Raw genomic sequence first — 22,149 nt, forward strand, 5'->3', positions numbered from 1 at the left:
TCATAGAGGATGTCATAAGCCTGGCTCACGGCCTTAAAGCGTACTTCAGCTCCCTCTCGTTCTTCTGGGGAAACTTTATCGGGATGGTGCGCAAGAGCTGCCTATGGAAAAGAGATAGGGACATGTCCATTAGTTTCTGATGCACGAACTGTTTCTGAACGTGACTGTAGGAGCTGCACACCTTGCGATAAGCCTTGCGTATATCCTCTTTCGTAGCAGATTTGTCGATGTTCAATATATCTGTCGCAGTTTAATGTCAAGAGCCATTACACATATAAAAGGAATGTGACAAAACTCACTGTATAAATCCGTCTCACCGTCAGCAAAATCCACTATTGGCCCCGGTTAGCGAAATTGGCGAGAAAAAGATCCTCAAGTTCTTCATGGACTCGGGCAAACAACGAGCAACTCACTTTTTGATACACAGGGAAAACACTGTTATTTTGGATCCTCAGGGTTAACAAGTAGTATGTACGGGTAAAAGAGCGACTTGAGGAAGCAACAGACAAGCAGAATATGCGTGCCGTCTCTATATGATGACAGTGATGGTGTTGAGCTGCCTGTTGGAAAAATGATATTCAATCAGAGTTTTGGTTGGCGGCGGCGGCAAAGATTTTCCTCATCGCGGACACCAAAAGAAAACACCGCCATCAAACCCGTGAATTACAACGATGTATTTAACCGAGCTCTGTTCGGCCACAGGACTAGAGTTGTGAATTTTCATACTGTGCCATATGATTTGCTATTTATTGGAATGAACGTTAATTTTTGTTTTCCCCTGCATTGAACCTACCGTTCCTGACAATGAGGCCGCCATATCGGCCAAAACGCGCCATTTCTCCCTGTATATTCTGCGGCGCAAGGTTCTCTACAACAGCAGGTCGTCTTGCGCGGAAGCAAAGCAAACTACTACCAGACTCCCCGGCGCGCACTCGTTTCGCCCCGTCTCCTACGGGATACCTCCACCTTGGCTCGCTTCGGACGGCCTTGTTTAACTACCTTCTCTCGAAGCGAACGGGCGGCCAGTTTCTTTTGCGGATTGAGGATACGGATCAGGTTGGTTATTCCCCGAAGCCTAGACGAATATTGAAAGTGTATTTGTGTTAATTGTCAAAGAAAAGGATTGTTCCTGGAAGCGAACAAAGGCTGTACGAAGATTTACAATGGGCTGGACTTTTGTGGGATGAGGGTATGGCTCATGTCGCCAACGAAGAAGAGATAGGCTAGAATACTAATACAACTATGCAGGGCCCATTGTCGGCGGCCTCTATGGTCCGTACAAACAGGTATGCTGCTTCTCGTCGATTGATAGGAGGGCAAGAGCAGTTATTGATTGATGGAAACGAATCTAGTCCGAACGGACATCCTTGGGAATATACGGGCAAGAGATCCGCAAGCTTATTTCTGCGAAACATGCATACAGATGCTTTTGCTCCCAGGAGCGTCTCGATACTCTCGCGAGGCATCGAAATGACCTAGGACTTCCACCTGGGTATGACGGAGCATGCAGGGAAATATCGCCAGAAGAGGCTGAGGATCGAGCGCACAATGGCGAGCCAAATGTTGTCCGTTTGCGTGTGACCGGACCATTTCCTATTTTCACGGATCTCGTGTTTGGGAAAATTGGTCAGAATCAGACTGCGGGCGCTGGCCGGCTTAGCAGTCAGCAGAGCGACCCTATTTTACTCAAATCGGATGGCTATCCAACCTACCATCTAGCCAATGTGGTCGACGACCACTATATGAAAATATCGCATGTTATCCGGGGCACGGTATGATACTTTTCATCATCCTCGGACTAAGACATATTGTTGACAACCCAATCGTTCAGGAATGGATGGCTTCGACCCCTTTACATGTTGCGTTGTATAATGCTTTTGGGTGGGAGCCACCGGCATTTGGGCACGTCCCACTCCTGACCGAGAAAAGTGGGCAAAAACTTAGCAAGCGTAATGTCGACATCGACATCTCATTCTTCAGAGATAAAGAGGAAGTTTTCCCTGAAGCTCTGAACAATTTCGCTGCGTTGCTAGGCTGGTCACATTCTCGAAAGTCTGACATTTTCAGTTTGAAGGATCTGGAGCAAATCGTAGGAATATTCAACGTCCCTGTTCCTATTCAAAACCATCTTCCACATAATCCTAATAGAGCATACGATAGTTCGATCTCAAACTCACCAAAGGAAACACCGTCGTTTCCTTCGAAAAGTTGTGGTTCCTTCAAAGTGCACATGCGCAGCGATATGCGGCCGAAGGAGGGCCCGAAGCCAAGTCCATGGTCGATAGAATAGAAAAAGCTGTGAGAGCACAGTTCACAGACGAACAACTGTACGTCCCCGTATCTCGATTCAACTCTCTCCAACATCCATTTCTACAGAGCCCACCCCATAGTTAAAACCACACTAACACTCATCCCACAGCTCTCCCCTGCTAAAAAGCCATACGCTGGGCGAACGCATTGCCTCCATAATCCGGGAAGGCGGAGCTCGCGGCTATACAAACGCAGCCAAATTCATTGAAAATAACAGGCCCTTTTTTACGTCATTCCTCAACCGGGGCCCCTTTAAACCTACCACTCCATCTCCACCCCAAGAAAAATCCCAACCCAAAAGCGAGACTGAAACTTCCTCCGCAATTCCTCCAACTACCACCCCAATCGCAGCCCTCCACACGGCGGCGGCAGCTCTCTGCCTTGTCCCTGTTGAGCACTGGACCACAGAAACCCACAAGCAAAACATATCTTACCTTGTCGGCGATTCCTCATGCTCCACTCATCTTGCTTCCTTTTCCCCTTCCTCACGTTCTTCCCCCACACAAACACAAACACCATCAACACCAGCGTTCGCCTCCGAAAAGCAATTCCGTAAAGACCTCTATCACTATCTCCGCTGGGCATTATGTGGTGGAGCGCCGGGAATAAGCATCCCAGCAACTATGGCAATATTAGGCCGGGATGAATGTGTCCGGAGACTGCTGGAGGCGAAGGAAATGACTACGCCTTTGCAGCACGAGAGTGAAAATTTGGCTGGTGGACAGGGTGGAAAGCTCCAGGGAGGTATTTTGAGTTAGTTGCAGAGCCAAATGGGTGATAGTATTGCTTAATGGCGAGGTTGGTGGTTTGCTATATTATTACCAATGTACAGTACTTATATTGCATATTAAATTTATCGTCATTTTTTGGTATGACGGTATTCTGGATTCTGAGTTATCCGCTACCACTGACACGTTCTTTTCGATCTATCAGTGTAGGGTACACGGAGAGTATTCTCCCACAAAAATACTCTTCTACCAGAACTTATACCGTACTTCATTTCCATTGCGCAGTGAACAAGAAAACATATAGTAACGAATTGAATTTTTGTCGTCAAAGCCAATAATAACAGATGAAACGAAACTTCAACAAAACACGAATATTAAAAATCAAAATAGTCGACAAAATAAAGACTACTAATATCGTCGATAAAAACCCCATAAAGTACGAAAATAGAAGGTAGAAGATACTCGTAGGTTGCATAGGCCAGCCATCTCGTCAAACAAAACACTGGGCCGGGAAGTAAAAAAAAAAAATGGATAAAAGGAAAACAGGATAGCGGAGGGAAAAGGAAGCAGAAGAAAGGTCCCAAAGGCTGAAAAACAACACTAAACGCATTAAAACCAGAAATGCAATAGAGTTAGCGAACTCGCGAAGGGATAATTTACCAGAAACAAAATTGACAAAATACAACCACAACTCCAAAAAAAAAAAAAAAAAAAAAAAAAAAGCCCAAAACGGGAGATAAATACAAAATCGCGAAGCAGAGGAAGGAGCGAGACAAAGCAAGAAAAAGGGTAATCACCCCTGAATCGAAAATAATGTAGAACTTGGAGGGAAGACGGGGTGTGAGGAGAAACCGAAGGCGAGAGGAGTAGGAAACTTGTGGATCAAAAGCACATCCGACAAAATTGCAAAGAGGAAAGGAACAACGACAAACGACAAAGCCCGATGGGAGACTGGTGGGAGAAAGGGCGTATTATACAAAACTTTGCTGACAAGCAACAGCACAAGGGACCCAGATTCTCATCATTGGCGTAAATCAGTTAAGTCGGGTCAGAGTCGTCCATTTAGTTACAAGGGCAAATAACACATCCGGCTTCATCAGGGGCATTTCCGCACTGGAAGTTGTACTTCGAAACAACTCATTTCAGCAGCAGGCTTTTCATTTCTCAAATAGAAACAGAAAAAAGAAAGAAACGGGAAACGGCCATGCGTTAGTAAGTCTCCATATCGTCAGTCCAGCCAGCATCGCTGCCAGCGACTCTCATAACCTGACCGTTCTCCTCAAGATATTGCTCATCCATGCCAACTCCACGAATCCCCTTAGCCTTTTTGCCAGCCAGAGTGTCCATGGCTCCAATATGCAAATCTCCTCCAAGCCGCTTGCCTTGGGCGGCTCTCAGTTTGGCGTAATAAACGTCCGTGGCGTCGATTTCAGGTTCAGATTCACTATCATATGTTTCCCAATTTTCAGATCCTGATGTGGCAGTTTGTATAGTGGAGGTATTTGATATTTGTCGACTAGCTGGTCGTGGAGGGGGACCCATTGGCTCATGTTGATGCTGTTGTTGCATGTAAAGTTTCGGTTGATGTTGCAGTTGCGGTTGTGATTGCTGTCTTTGATGGCTGTAATAATTTGGGTTTTGGACACTAGCAGCCGGGTTGAAAGATTGAACCATTGAATGAGATGAACCGGGCCTGTACTGGGACATCGAAGCACTCAAGTAGGAGTGCTGGTTTCGATCATCGTAAACATCCTCCGGCGTAATTGATCTCACATAGGAGTTTGATAATGACAGAACGCTGTGGCCATGATCTACGTCTGCATAGAATGAGTTCTGAGACATGTCCTGCCGCGCAGCGGCATTGAGATCTCGCATCTTGGGAGGTGGCGCACGGGGAGGTGGCATCTTGCCACGAATGCTGGAGGAGAAAGACTGAGGTGGACGGCGATCGGGAGAGTTACTCCCATGAGGCATATTCGCAAGAGGCGCACGGGATGGAATTTTCGTAGGCGATTTATTGCCATTTCCGGTAGTTGGATTTGGGGCATTACGTTTCAAGGTACCACTCCTTGTGGGAGTCTTCGCATGCGAAGGAGGCTGTGATGCTCTGACTGATCCACCACCGCGCATCGAAGATGGCGGTCTCCCTGAATTTGCACCCCTCTGTTGGGGTGGTCCACTTGGCGTTTTTGATCGTGGTGGAATTTTCGCTGCCGCGGGAGGGGCTAATTCATCCAGATATCGCTCACCGTGAACGAGAAATGGTCTCCCGTACTCATCCTCCCACTGTTCGAGGACTCTGCGCAGCTCTGCCTCGACTTTCGGTAGCTCTTTCGCAATCCTCTTTCTCATTTTCTCTTCCCTTAGAAGCCTGGTGGGATCCCGGCGTTCACCCTTATTTCCGCGAGCCATAAGACGAGAGGCGTCCTGGCTAGAAGCCGCCAGGCTATCGCGATCTTGAACAAGAGTTCGGTGCTTTTCGATCAGTACAAGTGTAGGGGCGCGCTGCTCTCTTAGTGCTTCGAGACGTTCAATTTCTGCCTCGTGCGCTGAAAGCAGAGCATCACTGTAGACATCTGAAAATGCGGGAGTAAAGTCAAGCATCTCCTCCTCGGAATAGAATAAGCTATCCCAAAGTTCCTGAAGTCGGCAACGAGCATCTTCAACGAACAAGTGAAGGTTTTGTCGCTTCAACTCATTCAAGCGGCTCAGTTCGTCCTCAAACTCATTGATCACCCTGAGACCACATCCGCGATTTCCGGCTAGGAAGCCTTTTCTGTCAGATTCCTCAACCCCTAAGCGATCCCATAATGATTCAACTGCAGTTCGCAGTTCGTTGATTTTCCGTTCGCGTCCGCGCTTTTCGTCGATTAATTTATCTCGCTTTTCACGAAGTGAGGAAAGATCTGATTCGTGCAATCCTAACTGCTCAGGCGATTCGCGATAATGCTTAACAATTGGCGAGTCAGTCTGTGCTTGCGGAGTACCTAGCTCCGCCCAGAGTTTTACTATTTCTTCCGAAATATTCTGCACTACTTGGACACGACGTGTATATTCTTCATAAACCCGAGTAAATTCTTTATCCAGGGCTGATGCGTATGATGGCGAGAGGTCAAAGGTGGGTGGGATGGCAGACCCGTCGGTGGTTGGAGGCAATGGGACCTTCACAAATGTTGGCTCAAGGTGGGAGGAATAAGACTCGAGGGCTTGGACGAGCTCTAAACAAGGACAAAATATCAGCTACTCTTTCATCAGACTGCTAGTTGGAGGCAGCTTACTTTTTATTTGCTCAAATCTTTCACGATGTAATTTACTGATGATGGAATACTTCTCTTTCAATACCTGCAGGCAGCGACTGAGTGGGAAAGTAATACGGAGATCTCCGTCATCTATTTTATGGGTATGTTTGGTGGAGTCATCTAGAGATGCTTCCATCTGTTTAATCAATTGAATTGTCTGTTGCGCTTCATCGAGCATGTCGTTTTTCTCACTGCTCACGAATAATTAGTAGGAGCGCAAAAAGCATGGAAGGTCTCTTACCAATTAACGCGCCGGAGGTGGCTCTGCAGGGTGTCTGATAGGGATGCGAAAAGCTATACAGTATATATTAGTACCACCTGTGCTGCAGCTGGCTTGAATATAAATTGCTCACCTCTTGCTCCCGCGACTCGCGCTCATGACTAGGGACGCCTATCTCGTCAAACAGTCCATGCAGTTGACTGATGATAGAGGTGACCTGCGTGGTCAGGTAGCCAGTATCAATGGCCATTGCCATGAAACAGCCTTACCGTGACTCCACGACAGACGCGAGCAGAAGTTTAAAACTAGCCGTTGGCAGATGGGTCGTTTCGTGGAGACGAAAACGGCACTATAGCAGTTCTTTGGGTGGTTTCACAGAAGCATTCAGCGATACTGCGCGTAGAAAACGACAATAGATGGGAAATTCGATGGCGCTGTAATAAAAATTATGTTCATGTCCAACATAAATGAGACATAATAAGAGGGAGAGGGCAAGCACCAGTCTGGAACTGTCGACGGTGGAGATGGAAAAATGGATTGTTTCCTGTAGAATGTCGTTGGTTTCTTATTCCTTGGATGCTTGGATGCGGCTCGGTTGTTGACGGTGGCATCGTTGGCACGACAACCGATGACTAATCACTCTCGCCGCCTTGGTATTGCCAATTACCCCACGTCACGTGGAGATATTTCGCCAGCTTCTCCAAAGGCTGCAATCAGATAAGCGGATTGAATCCTCACCATCTCTCATATACATAGCTTCATTCTTCTCAGAAACAGCAGCTATTCTTTTTCAACCTGGATCGCCATATCAAAAATTGATCAAATATATCGGTTGCCTTCTCCTCCACATACCCTGTGAAAATATAGCTGCATTCTCAACCACCTCCCGAGCCCCTTGCTCGCAATGGAGGCAGCCAGACAAGCTTGGGGTATGTTCTCCTATTTCCATTTACATTAATTTCAAACAAAAATAACGAAAATATACCAATCTCTCAAGAATTTGAAAATTCCCTCCAACTCGTTGACCCACAACGTGATGCGCTCTACAATTATGACCCTGCCGTCCATTCCGCCCTCACCGCCCAAAAGCCCTGGTCAACCGACCCACATTACTTTAAACACATCCGCATCTCCGCCGTTGCACTGTTAAAAATGGTCATGCATGCGCGCTCCGGTGGGAGTATAGAAGTTATGGGCCTAATGCAAGGTTACATCGCCGCCAACACGTTCATCGTCACCGATGCCTTCCGTCTTCCAGTGGAGGGCACAGAGACCCGCGTCAATGCTCAGGAAGAAGCAAATGAGTATATGGTCACATATCTACAGGCATGTCGGGATTCAGGACGACTCGAAAATGCCATTGGTTGGTATCACAGCCATCCGGGTTATGGGTGTTGGTTATCCGGCATCGATGTCTCAACGCAGGATACACAGCAGAGATATTCCGATCCCTTTGTAGCGGTTGTGATAGACCCTGATCGTACGATATCCGCCGGCAAAGTTGAGATTGGTGCCTTCAGGACCTTTCCGAAAGATTATACGCCGCCTAAAAATGAGCACGATGACGACGACGAATACCAGAGCATCCCATTGCATAAGGTGGAGGATTTCGGCGCACATGCTGCCCAATACTATTCGCTTGAGGTTTCGCATTTCAAAAGCACTCTTGATACTAAAATACTTTCATTGTTGTGGAATAAGTACTGGGTTGCCACGATTAGCCAGAGTCCGTTGTTTACGAATCGCGAATACGGGAGTAAGCAGATTCATGACCTGGGGCAGAAGATGAAGAAGGCTACTTGGCAGATTGATCATAGTTCGTCACGGGCTGGGGGAGGTGGTGGAGTTGGAAGCAGCGCTGCATTGCTAGTGAAAGACCAGCATCTAGAAAAGGTGGTTAAGGAGGGACTGAGAATTGTGGGCGATGAAGTGAATGGGCTGATGGCTGCTGAGATTAAAAAGGCGTTGTTCTATGGCATCGGACAGGGAAATACACGAAGGGCCACAGATGAGCAGACGCAGGAGGCGTAGCTTTATTTGAGGTTTTTTTTTTTTATTTCCATTCCCTAAACCGCCAGCTTATGACTCTCATTGTTCCATATAAACCATGCTTTTCGCATGTCAACGAGAGGACATTATACCTTCCCTAATGACTAATGCCATCACAATAGAGTTGAGATTATTGTGTCTTTCATGTGGCACATTACTTACACAGTGTTCATTTTACTACTGTTATCTCAGGTGAATTTTTTATCTTGCGTAACTGGAAGATTTTGCATCATGTACTAGCTTACAGCTATAGCGGGGCCATATGAGTTGGCCACTCTCCTAGAGCCCATGAAACAGAAAAACACACTTTTAATGTTCATTCATTTATTCATTCCATTCCATTCCATTTACCATGTAGACTTGACTAACAACACTTAACAACGTTTAGCTTTAAAATCACATGAAAGCTCATTTTCTGTTTCAGGAGTATAATTCAATCAAATCATCACTCCAGAAGAACATTCAGTGGAAACTCAAGGAAATGATCAAAAAAATCGCGCACATATATAAACCGCCTATTTATTGATTGAAAGGGAGAAATAGTATAAAGAGTAATATAATTGCGGCAAGAAGCAATGAAGGAAAAAACGGATGATATAAAAAACGAAACCCCTGGAAGTTATATAGCTTGAGACTTTAGAGACAAAAGTCATCAAAAAAAAAAAAAAAAAAAAAAAAAAAAAAAAAAAAATATTAGATTACTTCATATCATTCCATGGGTGAAAGAAACTCAACTGGGACAAAGATTTGTGCGACATGGTTGTAGAATCTGAAATTTGAGCGCGGATGCGGGGGAATGGAGGGAAGGAAATCTTGGATCACCAGGCGAAATAGCTATTGGGGTTATCCACGACTCTAGAGGTATATTCATTCTGGAAAGCACTATGTGTGCCGAAATATTCTCATTTCCAATGAATTGACTTGTTTGGGCAATTATAGTTCCTTACTCTCCCACGTTGGACGTTGTATTAGACCCGTACGGGGGCGGGGATGGCAAAGGAGTTACTGGGGAGGAAGAAAGAGGTAGCAAAGGCGTCATAGGTCTGGGAGCACTAATATCAAACGGTATATCATCACCTCCTTGTTTCTCCGTCGATGGCAGTGGGCACGCACCCTTTTCCATCTCCCTTTCTCCTGGCGAACGCGGACCCTCCTCATTTTTCTGGCTGATCGATACCTGTATCGTAGTGGTTTTCAATAAGCTTTTTGATGACTTCAACATCTGTTCCTCTTGCATCTGTTCGGGGTCCTCTGAAATTCTGGCGGCTTCAGCGGCGGTTATCGAGCTTTGGTGGGAAAGTGTCTCACCCCCGTAGTGGAATGGGGGGAAAAGCGTGGGGAAGAGCATCGAGAGTGGTGTGCGGAGCATGGGGAGGCATGCGCAAATTATAGAGGTGTTGGCTTCGACCATGGCCCACATCAAAGTATTAACAGTACCTTTGCTTCGGTCATGGGCTTGTGAGCCAAAAGGGATGGTTGTCATGCGTATGACCGATATTACGCAAACGCTATTTAAGGGAAGGCGGTTAGAATGCTGATCATGATATATTTTTGTGACAATTTTCACTCGATAGATTTGTGCTCACAATATTCCCAAGGCAAAAATACACATTAAACCGTATTTCTGTCGAGGTGGAAGACGAAGTCTATGAATCACAGGCATGGGGAGAAGAAGAGTGACAATGTCGCTGCTTGATGTTGAAATAGCATTTGCAAGCCAATGGGCCGTAACATTTATGCATGTGCCTGGGATTGACATGTCAAAGTTTTTCGCAACCGGCCTGCATTCAAGAAGGTTTGCCGCGACGGAGGCAATGAAATAGAGAACGACAAATACAAAGACGATGTTGACTGCAATTTGAAATTTGCGGGTTGCGAAGATGCGCCGGTATAGGAGGAGAATTGACATTTTGCAGATGTTCAGAGTGGATTTGTAGGCAATTTGCACAGCCCAAAACAACTAGATAATTATTTTGTCAACTCTTACTCCCTATGATTTTTACTCCCTCCTTTGATTTTAGAACGCCATATGAAAGCTCACCTTCATGGATATGAGCTGCTGAGATTTCGACAGCTCATTCCACGGTTTCCCGTAACCGTAAGAAACACCTGCCATCGGGTTAGAGTCCATCTGCTCTAGAGGCTAGCCATGAGTGATTGACGCCTACCAACAAGTGGGATAGTATTCATCGCAATGCACGAAACCTATCCATAAAAGTCAGCATCAGAACATTGACATCTTTAATTGATGTTCAATCCAACAACAAGACAACAACAGCATGACATACCATGCCATGATAAAGAGGAACGAGGAGCAAGGTTAACACATGGAAAGAGCAAAAACACTTACAATAGCAGCAATAATGGCATAGTCATCCCATGCCAAAACTTTAGCCAACTTTACGCGGAAATAAATACGATTGGCAACCAAGAGGATCGCGATACTGGGCATGAGGAGTTGCACAACGACAAGGTCGGTCACCCCGGAGTGGAATGGCGCGTGCCGCCGTGTGAACGTGTGAAACTCATTTAGAGGAGCCATTGAAGCGTATCCAGAGGCTGGGATGGGAGATCCGTAGATACGAATGGGCGGCGAGTAGCAAGCAGGCAGGTGGGGGAGAATATCAAGGCTTGATAACCTGCAGAGATGAGCAGACAACAGGGAAAGCAAAAGGACACAGAATTCCGAGTGCTATCGAACAATACAGTTCTCCCCAGGTTGGTCCAGTTGCGATGGTGATTGCCTCTCGTCAACAGGAACTAGAGGTATACAACAACAGTTTACCGGCCCAGAGAAGATGAGCATGGGTAAAAACCTATGCCCAAACAACACCCAAGCAACCACAGAAACAGAGCGGGCAAATGCCTGCTACTACTGAGGAGAAGCCACGACAACGAAGAGGTGAAACTGACGACGAAGGCAGAAAACAGAACAGGCATTGAATAGACGCCAGTGCCGCCGAACTCGATGAGCGAGAGAAACACAACGAACTTTATAGGAAATTGTCAAGGAGTGTCGGGCGCCAGGGCCAAATTCCGGGGTTAGATGCACCATTTGACGCCTTACCATAGAGACCAGGCATGTAAATGTACATCACTATGTGTTGAGATGTGCAATAAGAATTAGACCGTGCAGGAAAATCCCAAAACAGAAACAATACTGGCATCGTCCTCAAAGGAGCAAACGCCCTGCAACGGCCGCAGGATATCCAAAATCCCTTGTATAAAAAGGCACCGGCCATCGGGCATCATCAAACGCATGCCCCTTTTTCTCAATAACGAAATGGATGGAAAAGGACAATAAAGTGACCACTAACTCATCATCTCGAGTAGGTACTAATCACTGACATGACACATCCTTCTGTACAGGCTGCTAGTGATCGCATTTCCATTCCAGCACTATGGATGAACCAGAAAATCATCCATTCATTGACATTGACAGAGATCCCGATCCCCGAAGCAGACGGGCGGCTCATGATTGAGCGGAAATATCGGCCAAAAACCAAGCTTTGGGCGCCGTTCCACCGGCCAGTTTTTATTCAAAAGGACATGCAAGGTTTATGCCAGTCTATTAAGGTAGTGCCAAAGATGTGGAAAAAAGGCTGTCGCTATGAATGGATCGACAAAAGCCCTAATATTCATCTTTATTTCTTTGGCACAATACCGTCCGAGGAGAACAACTTGTCGTCAATCTTTCTGGAATCCTAGATGTCGGTTTCGGACCATTGGAAACCCACAGCCGCCGCAAAATCTATTTTTCTGTTTGCGCGCTTACAGTAAACGAGAGATACCGTCCTGCACATACGGGAGATGGCATGAAAGTATATCAGACGTGGGTGTCAGCGCCTTCTTCTGCCTTACCCCTTGCTCGGAATAAACAGAGCAAGTAAATGTTGCTGAGTACGGCATGGCCACCATTTGACCCCGAAACGAACCACCTACCTGATAGGCAGTCCCTTGGGAGGCATTGAATTATATGTGGATATTGGGAGGGTAGGGCACAAAGAAAAGATACGCTCATGCGTGAACATAAAGGTTGAAGGATGGGGAGGAGACGCAGGAAAATCGATCATCTGCTTTGTTGATAGAACAAAGAAGCGGGGTTGGTTTTTGAGAGATATGAGATTTCATTGGAGGCAGCTGTTAACAATTGGAAATGATAGACGTCTGAGCATGCAGTTCCAAGTTCCTAAAATGGTAAAAGAAACTTGAGGGTTGGAGCGGGCCAGGATGCCCTTGTTCAGTTGAGGCTAACTAACTAACTTAACCCCGGAATATTTAAGCTTATTTGATGGTCCTTGCGGGACAATACTCGTATTATGATAATTGTTGAGGGCGATGACCTCAATCCTCCTGCGTTTCAACTATGATGTGATTATATAGGTACAGTATCCACACTATCTGCTACTACCCAAATCAACTCCAAATGACAAGCCCACAACAACCTGAACAAAAAGGGGTGGGACATCCCCCCTCACGGGCTACAAAATACATACAATGATCACAATCATGAGCAATACTGTCATGGCCGCGGTTCTACCGAGCCTACATCAGCAATAAACAATTACCAATTCCATTTTAATTAAACGCATCACATAATAGTAATTATCTCCCTCTCCTCAAATGATCAGGCATGCCATGTCTAAATATGATGCGCTCGCTATATACATGAGTCCTACTCTAGAAATAAGAACGCACTGATATACTGCACAAATGCAATAACTATACATATCACAATGCGCACAGTGCACGCTAATTACGGCGCCTTTGTCTTCGTCATGCTGGGCCGTTATTATCATTAAGAGAGCTATCTTGAACGGGCGTTAAGGAGATCTATCCCCAAAGAATAGCCCCTGCATTTCGCTCACCACCATCCTTTCAGATGTTCCACGACATTCAGAATCCGCAGTATGGCTTCCAGAAGCGTAATCATTGAACTTCCGAATATCCCAAAAACCTGAGTTCTGCTGCCACATCTGATGGCTCACGAAGACTTGCGCTGATCCAAGATGCGCCGCCACTCCCAAAGAAAGAAAGAAAGAAAGAAAGAAAGAAAGGAAGGAAGGAAGGAAGGAAAATTGAGCCACCTCCCAGTAGTTGCTAATAAGTTCTGCTTTTTCCAGAGCATTATTCCTTCGGCTTTGCTTCCCATAGCCACCACGCCCAGACCAAAACCAACAAACCCATCGCACCCGCTTACCTTCCCTCCCCTCCGCTCCCCTTCCACCAAATACCCCCGCCCCCCAACCATAGTGCTCATTACCCCATAAACCCCCGCAAGAGGCCATATCCCCCACACCCACCCTGTAACATGGCCCATTACACCGCGCCATCCCTCCCGAGCATTCCTGGCCCCGTCTTCTCCAACCCCAACCCCAACCCTAACCCTTTCGTAGACATCTGGCAAGTAGCTAGCTCCGTACTTCTCGCGCAGCCCCTCATACCACTGCCGATCATAGATGTCCCAAAACTCCTCCTCCGTGTAATACGTATGGGCATAGAGCCATTTCGTCCCCCGTAGCGCGCTCACCTTCTGTTCGATTGCGCGATTGACCTTGACGAAGGCGTCTGCCGTGCGCGGGCCCGGACACCAGAGGCCGACATTGAGAAGCATATCATCGGGTTGTGGTGCCTCGTCCGACAACGATGAGGACGGGGGTGGGTGCGAAGTTTGCGAATGCATCCATCTAGGATGCATCGAGCCAAAGTTTGTTGCGCCCCGGCCCCTCCTCCGCAGCCGCAGCGGACACAGCCACAGGGGGAAACAGCCGCCCACCCGATCCCCCACTCCACTCTCCCGCTGCACAAAGTCCAGAAACTCCTCCGTGGCCGCTCCATGCGGCAACGCCAAGTCTTGGATGATATACTTCTGCGCGAACCCGCTGCGGTGCAGGGCGTGGTACATGACTCTGGTATGCAGGAAGCCGTCCAGGAGCCAGCGTGTCAAGGCCGTGAAGGGAACACGGAAGTATTTGAACGCGTAGTAGCCGGTCCAGAAGGCGCCGCGGTCGTAGCGGAAGAGGTAATCCGTGAGTGGGACCGTTTCGATGATGGGGACTGCAGGATCGGAGGGTGACGATTGGGACAGCCGCTCGTGCGCGTGGGTGTAAAACCACGGATCGCGAGCGCGGGAGAAGCGCTGGATGCGTCCGTCGCGGGCGGTGATGGCATCCGTCAGCCGGCCGGAGACAACCACGCCCATCTCGGCACTGAAAAGGATGGCGTCGACATAATCAACCTCGCCCGGCGGGTGGGCGGCCTGGGACCGCACCGTTTCCACCGCCTCGTGCACGCTGGACACGGGCCGGTAGGAAACCTCGACGAAGGCACGCGCCTCGATGAGACGCAGCTCGAGCAGCGTGGTGATGCCCAGCGAGCCCATCGAGCCCGCGACACCATGGAAGAGGTCCTCCGCCATCCCATCCCCGTCCGCAGCACCAGAAGCAGACGCACCAAGAACCCTCCCATCCCCCACAACAACCTCCACCCACCTAACCGCTTCATGAAACATCCCGTAGCGAAACGAGCTGCTCTCCCCGCCCATCCCCGCAAAGCCGCCCCCAACCGTGATGCCCGGAAACTCCATGACGACGGGGGGCACCAGGCCATGGCGCAGCGTCGCGGCCACCAGGGCATCCATCGGCACGTTCGGCTCCACCAGCGCCGTGCGCGCCCGCTCGTCGACGCTCAGCACGCGGTTGAGCGCGCTGGTGTCAACGAGCCGATCGCGCTGGAAGGCGAGGGCGCGCGTGCTGTTGGTTGCGCCGTGGTAGATGCGGAATGGGGTGCGGTTGGCGTGGAAGCGGCGGACCTGGGCGGCTATGCGGGCGACGGCGTTGATGTGCTCGTCGTCCATTTTTTAATTTTTTTATTTTTTTATTTTTTATAGCTTTTATATATATTATATTGTATTGTGTAATTGTTATTATGATTACCAGTTATCTGCTGGCAATATCTGCAGCTCGCAGTATAGTATAAATACTCCTCCGTAACTACATGGAAGCATGATATAATTAAGCCACCTTAGCCTCAGGCCAGGCACAACAAGCCAAGTGGAAACTGAGGGTCCGAGGTCCATTCAGTGGATCTAATAATCACCGCAGTTCAATAAATAATTGATAATTCTATCATCATCACCAGTAGCAGCAGCAGCATAACAGACCATTACCGCACGTTCAACAACTGCTCCGATTCCTAACCACGGAACCCATCTCCCGCCCGCACGGATTACCGTAACTTTAACTGTCTTTTGCTGAAGGTCTGTTGTCCGGTACGAGTTAGTTAACGCTAACTGTCGAAATGCAACAATTTATGGGGTATAAAGTACTCCGTACGCACGTCCTCTACCACATATTCCGCATCCATCTTTCGCGCGATTGAGAAACCCAGCCATCCAAAGAAGAGCGACTGCCCCACATGCACGCCAGCGGGGTGGAGTGGAGCATGTTGGGGGTTTGGACATAGTACTACCAGCATGGCGCTGGTGAGAGAGAGCTGCTCTTTTGCCCCGGTGGCCTAACAGAGCACATCATAGATGAATCATAGCACACACGGCACGCAGCACGCAGCACGCAGCACGCAGCACAGCAAATAGGTGTGTTCAGCAAGCGTTTTGCTCATAACTAACTAACTGACAGGTTGCGGACACTAAAACACAGCTTAGTCAGCATTTGTCTTGAGCAGGGCGCCCAACCAAGGGTTCATGGATTTTCTCCAGCTATCATATATAGTTTTGCTCCGTTCTCTGACCTGTTCTCCGCAAAGGACTCAGATCTCTTCCGCCTGCCATGGAGGGCGTTGCTCACATACTTTCCCGGTTTTTCATCCGCTTCGCTCCCCAGCGCTGGCTTGGCCTTTGGAGTAATTATATTCAATGTCCTCGTAGGCCTGCCTTACTCTGGTTGGACTAGCCGGGTCGATATACCCAGCGTCCTCCATATCTTGAAGCATCGTCTTACTGGTGCGGGTTAGTTAATGCAGCTTGCGCGAGGATAAGCCGTCGGTGTTGTTTCGTCGTCCACCTCAATCTTGTTGAAGAAGTCATTAACCCGCCAATATACCTCGGTATGGTTACATCCCCAGGAAACACTCAACCGTTCCAAAGCAAATACAAGAAAGCTGCATTACTCGAGTAGACTGACTATATAGTACATGGCATATTATTTAACAACAGAGCAAAAAGAAAAAAGGAAGGAAATCAAAAAGATCAATAAATCAATAACGTATAGATATATATTGAATATATAAATAAGGTAGGGGGAAAAAAATGGAAGTAAATAATGATGAAAGGGGGAAAAAATCACAGCTTCTGGATATAATAAGAATATTATGAAGCACGCATTGAACAATCAAAGGAAACAAAGCAAACAAAAACAAGACATGCATACAAAATCTGTTGAGAAAACAGAAAAAACAAAACAGAAAACACTCGCTAGATAAATCAAAAGCCAAAACATAACTCGCATCAGAACAAAGGAAAATAACAAAGGGAAAAAAAAGCAAGAAAAGCAAACAGCAAAAGAGGAATAATAATATAGCTAAGAGCCTTGATTGAGTGCTTAAAACATCAACAAAGGCAGCCGAGACTATTATGCACACGAATGGCAATTTGGATTTGGGAGGGGAGAAGGCTGAAGAGAGGACGCGATAAAAAAAAACAACAAACATTTGCGACACGCAAAAACAGATTGAAATGGGCTGGTGTAGTGAGGAGGGGAATTGGGGCTGACCACTTTGACTCTAAATAGAACATAGCTCGGACGAAAATGAAAAGATTTGAACAAATTGTCTCGGAATAGACGTAAAAAGAAAGTTCTAAAAAGTTAACAAACGAGCGTGGGGTTCCATAAATAAGATGGAAGAAAATATAGGAGGTGTTGAAACGAGTGATAAAAAAAGGGAGAAACAGGGAAATGGGCGATGGCATTGAAGAGCGATTGACACGAAGACGAAAAATGCGTACGCAGAAAGTGTACTTGTGTTATCAGCTGGATGAAGCAAAACACAGAACGAAAGCACGAAACGAAAATAGCAATTAAAACCAAAGCTGCTGAAGACGATCAACGATGAAGGTATCAAGAAAAGATAAAAAAACAATCAAGCAATAAAAAGGGGAGGAGGACAAATTAGCTCCCCTGTCAAACCAAAAATTGAATATATATAAGAAGCGAAAGGGGTAAAAAAAAAGACACTAAAAATTAAAGGGTTGTTGAGGGATGATGAAAGGGAAGAGGGGATAGAAACACGCAGGACCAGCCGGTGTAAACATACTGTCTATGCCAACTGCCCATCAACCAAGTAAAACCAACCAGACCGGACTCCTGTGTGCTCTCTTAAAAAAATTGAACAAAAAGATCAGTATGGGAGATCATTCGGAAAGACAATAAATGATGCAGAACAAATTCACAAAAAAAAACAAAAATAAGAAAAGCCCAATATCGGGGATAAGGGATAGGGCAAATTCATGGAGAATGCAGTAGGATGCCTTGGAAATCCGACCACCCAATAAAATAAGACGTCTTGTTTCCGATGCAAAACAAAAAACACCCTGCCGGCCTCCATTTGCCTTACCTGTCCCCGAATCCTTTTCCACAGTTCCAGTATATAAGGTAAGGTCTCCCAATGGTTTCAAAAAAAAAAAAAAAAAAAAAAAGGACAAATGCAACTTAAGGAGAGCGAGAAAAAAGAAAAATAGTCTGAAAATTTCGCAGAATCGCAAGCAGTTGCTATGCCACTTTCAAACCATTAGAAAAAAAAAAAAAAAAAAAAAAAAACATGCCAAAAAAATCGTGCGAATAGAGTCCGAGAATCCGGTGAACGCCGCAGAGCCCACCGGAAGTAACGAAAGAAAAATCCAAAAGCCAATTAAACAGTGGTATGCGGTTGGATATATGCACGAAAGAAACCAGACTTAATAAGGACAAAACGAGGGTGAAGAAGTCCTAAGAGTCAGTCCGGCCAGGGTGATAATTAATATGCTGTTCCAACACTCGCGAGGCCCTGTGTGGGCATGGGCTCCAGTACATGCTCTGAAGTCGAGGTCACCATTGAATCCTCATATCCAACCAAAGCCTGTGAGTGAAGCTTGAACGACTCGCCCATGAGCTTGGTAATACTGTATGTGAATGGAATCGATTAGCAACTACCATGTTAAGACCAAAGGACGAACAAAAAAAAAAAAAAAACGTACCCCCAAACCACCACGCCGTCCAGTATGTTGCCCCACACACGTGCGACCGTAGAACTGAGATTCGACGCACAAGCATCAACAGCATCATCATCGAAGAGATTCCGTACTTTGTTGTAGATAGCCATTTCAGCTTCAGTAGCCTGTTCCTCGTCATGTTCCAGACGGTAGAGCCAGAGACTTAGTATCACCATCATATCCAAACCACAGAGGGGGTGTTCCACGCTCCAATTAGTTGCGGAAGTTTTCGCAACCCAATTGATGCCTTGAATGGCAGCTATTTCAATGCATTCAAAGCACTGCTGGATGACCTTGTTCATCTCCTGGGATCGCTTGACTTTCTCGCGTGCGACTGTCATGGCAGCAGCAACTTCGTAAGACGAATGGTAACGGAGGGCTTCCTGTATCGATTTCAAGTCAACTTCAAGTCGAGCACGAGTATTTCGATAAACGGCCATCGAATTGAATATCAGCGGATGGCTCTTTTGCGGGGTACTGAGCGGAACAACGATGGTTTCCGGTTCACACAACTCAAGAGAGCTCTCCCAAGTTTCGATCGCAAGACGTAGCTTGAACTCCGTTACAACATCCTGGAGAGCCTGAAAACTGCGTTTGTGGGACCAGACTTGAAGGAAAAGCGCATTGATCATAACACGAGTGGCAAACGCGCTGTATCTCAGGGATTCGCCACGGAAAAGGCTGTCGTGGGCTTCTCTGACTGTGACAGTAGGCGCAGCTGAGCCCAGGCATCGGCGCCAAGCATCTTCATTCGATATCTCCAGGTTCCACATTGACTCTGACGAAGGAAGTTCCAGTGACTCGATCTCATCAAAGCTAATAGCCGGTGTATGGTTGAATGTAAGCGTCAGCATTCCGAAGAAGATATACACGGCGTAGTAAGTTCGTCGACAGCCCTCATCTTCGATCCATTGCTCACGGGTCGGTCGCGCGCCTTCTCTAGCATCTATGCGAAGCTTCAACTGGTAACGATTACCGGCAACCATCTGGACCAAAGCATTAGCGAAACAACGAATATTAGTAAGGGGAAGGGGGTTAAGGAAATAATAACCTACATTGGCGAGCAGACTCTTGATCGAACAAGTCCATTCTAGGCCCTTCGGGTCACCGCTCCAGCTTTCAAAGATCATATTCAACAGAGTACTTTGCATTGCCCAGAGAGGACATTTTCTTGAATCGAAATTCTCTTTATGTTGAAGGAACTGATTAACAAGGACCTTTGATCCAATATGAAGCATGAAGGCGTGCTCGCGTTCAAAAGTGTACAGGGCCCCAATGGACAGCACTGCGAGAAGTAGCGGTGGCGAAACTTCTGAAGGGGCGAACGATTCCTGATGGAGGAAGGGTATATGGTGGTGATAAAGGTTGAAATACGTCGCCAAATACCGATTCAAAGCGGCCGTTGATGGTAGTTGGAAGGTATCAGGGAGGGAACCAACCGCATCGTTACTCTTAACATGTTCAATAATCGCATCTCGTTCAGCATCGTCCGCAATCTGGGGAGCCTTAGGTAAAGTCAAGGCTTGGCTTGGACCAGGCGATCGACGATAGTTGACTGGAGACAGCGGCCCAGTCATCGAAGGGAATGGGGGAAGAGCGTTTGGCGTCGAATTTCCCGAGACTGGAAGCGAGTTGACCAGTGAATGCAACGCAGGAGTCAGGCTGTCTGCACCCATGCCATGTCTGTCCAGAGACGACCTGTGGTGATGGTTGCGATTGGAGTCTTGAGATGTGAGGCTTGATGATATCGAATGTGACTTGACATCTGGCGTGGACATGAAAGTATCCCATGGCATTTGGGGCAAAGTTGCGTTACCCGACAGATATGCGACGGAAGGCTCGAGAATGACAGCGCGATCGGGGGAATAGGTATCGCGACAGTCACCATCATGGGTTTGGTTGGTAGCTGCCGCAGCGGCCTTGTGTTGGAAGTCTGTCATTAACATCGCAGCAGTTTCAATGTCAACCATACCGTCGCTGCTTGCCTCAATTTGTCCCAGAGCCGCGGGGTCTATTGTGATGGAAGGCTTCGACGGAGTATTTGATGTTGTCGCCGCTTTCTGTCCACCACGTCGACGACCCTCCGTTACAAGCGGGATCCCTCCATCCTTAGCATGGACTGTACGGTCATGTCGAAGGAGCAGGTCCCTTCGAACAAAGGTGCTCCGACATTTTAAGCATTTAAAGGGCCGTTCCTTCGTATCTGAATGCGGCAGACGTTGTCAGCTTTTCTCCTTTGCATTGCGCGAAGGTGAGATGTGGGACAAAAAAGGGTGGTGGGATGATGGAGGGCAAGAGAAAAAAAAAAAAAGCTTTCCCTATCTAGGAACAAAGAACAAATGTTGGGTTTGGGAAGTTCTTCCCCAACACCGTTGTTCCAAAAACAGCAAAAAGAAAGGCAGGAAAAAAGAGGGGGAGGGAAGAGGGAAAAATTAAAAAAAAAATTAAAAATTAAAAAAAAAAAAAATTAAAAAGATAAAAGATAAAGCGAAAGAAAAAGCGCCTGAGAAAAAATACAGAACAATGGAATCTCAAAAGAAAATAATATCCAACGTACGTGATCGTTCATGGCGACTGCGGTGTTCACTTCTGCTGAAAGCGCGATTGCAGAACTGGCACTTGTACTTCTTCTCTGGAGCACCCGTAGATTTCTTCGCGGCCTGATTGCTACTGGAGGCGGTTGGTGCCATGGCTCTTCTCTATTCTCTTTCTCAACAGCGCGTAGGTGACAAGAACACGGCGGCGGGAGACGGGTAGGCAGGCAGGCAGGCAGACAGCAGGTGGATGGGTGGATATTAAAGGCACGACGACGAGGAGAGGATGAGGTCTATCGGCGGTTGCGACCTTTCACACCGTGTCTGCGAGGGGTGGGCTGGTAATAGAGGGGAGGAAGATGAGGATAGGAAACCGATCATTCCTTGGGGTGTGTATCGCGGAAAGGATTCGAAATCGAAGATAGCGAGTGGAATATAACGGCGGGTCTGTTGGCTGAAGGATAGGTAGAGATAATAAATAGATCGAGAACAACAATAAAAATAAAACTAAAAATAAAATGAATAAGGGACGGGGTTCCAGCCACGGACTGATTTGTTCCCGGTTGAGAGAAAGAGAATCAGAAGAAAGAAAATGTAGAGCAAGAATGAGGCTATCTCCCGACTTCCCTTTCTCACTCACACACTCTCTCTTTTTTTTTTTTTTTGTTCTTTTTTTTTTTTTCTTTATTTTCCCTTTTTTTTATTCTTTATTATGTTTTGTTTTCCCAGATGTTTGAAATCGAGAGCAGCAAAGGACACGCAGGAGGATGGGGGGAGAGTGGGTTGATTTGGGGAGGGGGGGAAA

General features: G+C 47.0%; 6 protein-coding genes across 6 annotated transcripts; 2 read left to right on the top strand and 4 right to left on the bottom strand.

Annotated features, from left to right (window-relative positions):
• Positions 1-1,163: 1,163 nt before the first annotated feature.
• Positions 1,164-3,693, top strand: HCAG_06432 (conserved hypothetical protein; the record flags this gene model as incomplete). The annotated part of the gene is made up of 8 exons (XM_001538777.1): positions 1,164-1,178; positions 1,249-1,286; positions 1,424-1,772; positions 1,832-2,089; positions 2,161-2,327; positions 2,438-3,054; positions 3,429-3,474; positions 3,669-3,693. The coding sequence occupies 8 exons, from the start codon at positions 1,164-1,166 to the stop codon at positions 3,691-3,693; spliced, it is 1,515 nt and encodes a 504-aa protein (XP_001538827.1).
• Positions 3,694-4,247: 554 nt separating this feature from the next.
• HCAG_06433 (conserved hypothetical protein) lies at positions 4,248-6,807 on the bottom strand (the record flags this gene model as incomplete). The annotated part of the gene is made up of 4 exons (XM_001538778.1): positions 4,248-6,256; positions 6,317-6,528; positions 6,579-6,631; positions 6,691-6,807. 4 exons carry the CDS (start codon positions 6,805-6,807, stop codon positions 4,248-4,250), a joined length of 2,391 nt encoding a protein of 796 aa, XP_001538828.1.
• Positions 6,808-7,461: 654 nt separating this feature from the next.
• On the top strand, positions 7,462-8,588 carry HCAG_06434 (COP9 signalosome complex subunit 5; the record flags this gene model as incomplete). Its single annotated transcript, XM_001538779.1, has 2 exons — positions 7,462-7,486; positions 7,555-8,588. The coding sequence occupies 2 exons, from the start codon at positions 7,462-7,464 to the stop codon at positions 8,586-8,588; spliced, it is 1,059 nt and encodes a 352-aa protein (XP_001538829.1).
• A 961-nt stretch (positions 8,589-9,549) lies between these two features.
• Positions 9,550-11,148, bottom strand: HCAG_06435 (predicted protein; the record flags this gene model as incomplete). The annotated part of the gene is made up of 5 exons (XM_001538780.1): positions 9,550-10,114; positions 10,193-10,566; positions 10,648-10,715; positions 10,775-10,811; positions 10,957-11,148. The coding sequence occupies 5 exons, from the start codon at positions 11,146-11,148 to the stop codon at positions 9,550-9,552; spliced, it is 1,236 nt and encodes a 411-aa protein (XP_001538830.1).
• Positions 11,149-12,856: 1,708 nt separating this feature from the next.
• HCAG_06436 (predicted protein) lies at positions 12,857-15,971 on the bottom strand (the record flags this gene model as incomplete). Its single annotated transcript, XM_001538781.1, has 6 exons — positions 12,857-12,970; positions 13,103-13,151; positions 13,305-13,387; positions 13,807-15,425; positions 15,705-15,866; positions 15,941-15,971. The coding sequence occupies 6 exons, from the start codon at positions 15,969-15,971 to the stop codon at positions 12,857-12,859; spliced, it is 2,058 nt and encodes a 685-aa protein (XP_001538831.1).
• A 2,604-nt stretch (positions 15,972-18,575) lies between these two features.
• Positions 18,576-21,500, bottom strand: HCAG_06437 (conserved hypothetical protein; the record flags this gene model as incomplete). The annotated part of the gene is made up of 4 exons (XM_001538782.1): positions 18,576-18,720; positions 18,796-19,796; positions 19,866-20,929; positions 21,368-21,500. The coding sequence occupies 4 exons, from the start codon at positions 21,498-21,500 to the stop codon at positions 18,576-18,578; spliced, it is 2,343 nt and encodes a 780-aa protein (XP_001538832.1).
• Between the last annotated feature and the right edge of the window lie 649 nt (positions 21,501-22,149).

This window comes from Histoplasma capsulatum, genomic scaffold, assembly GCF_000149585.1.
Source record: "Histoplasma capsulatum NAm1 scaffold_6 genomic scaffold, whole genome shotgun sequence".
Lineage (NCBI taxonomy): Eukaryota > Fungi > Ascomycota > Eurotiomycetes > Onygenales > Ajellomycetaceae > Histoplasma > Histoplasma mississippiense.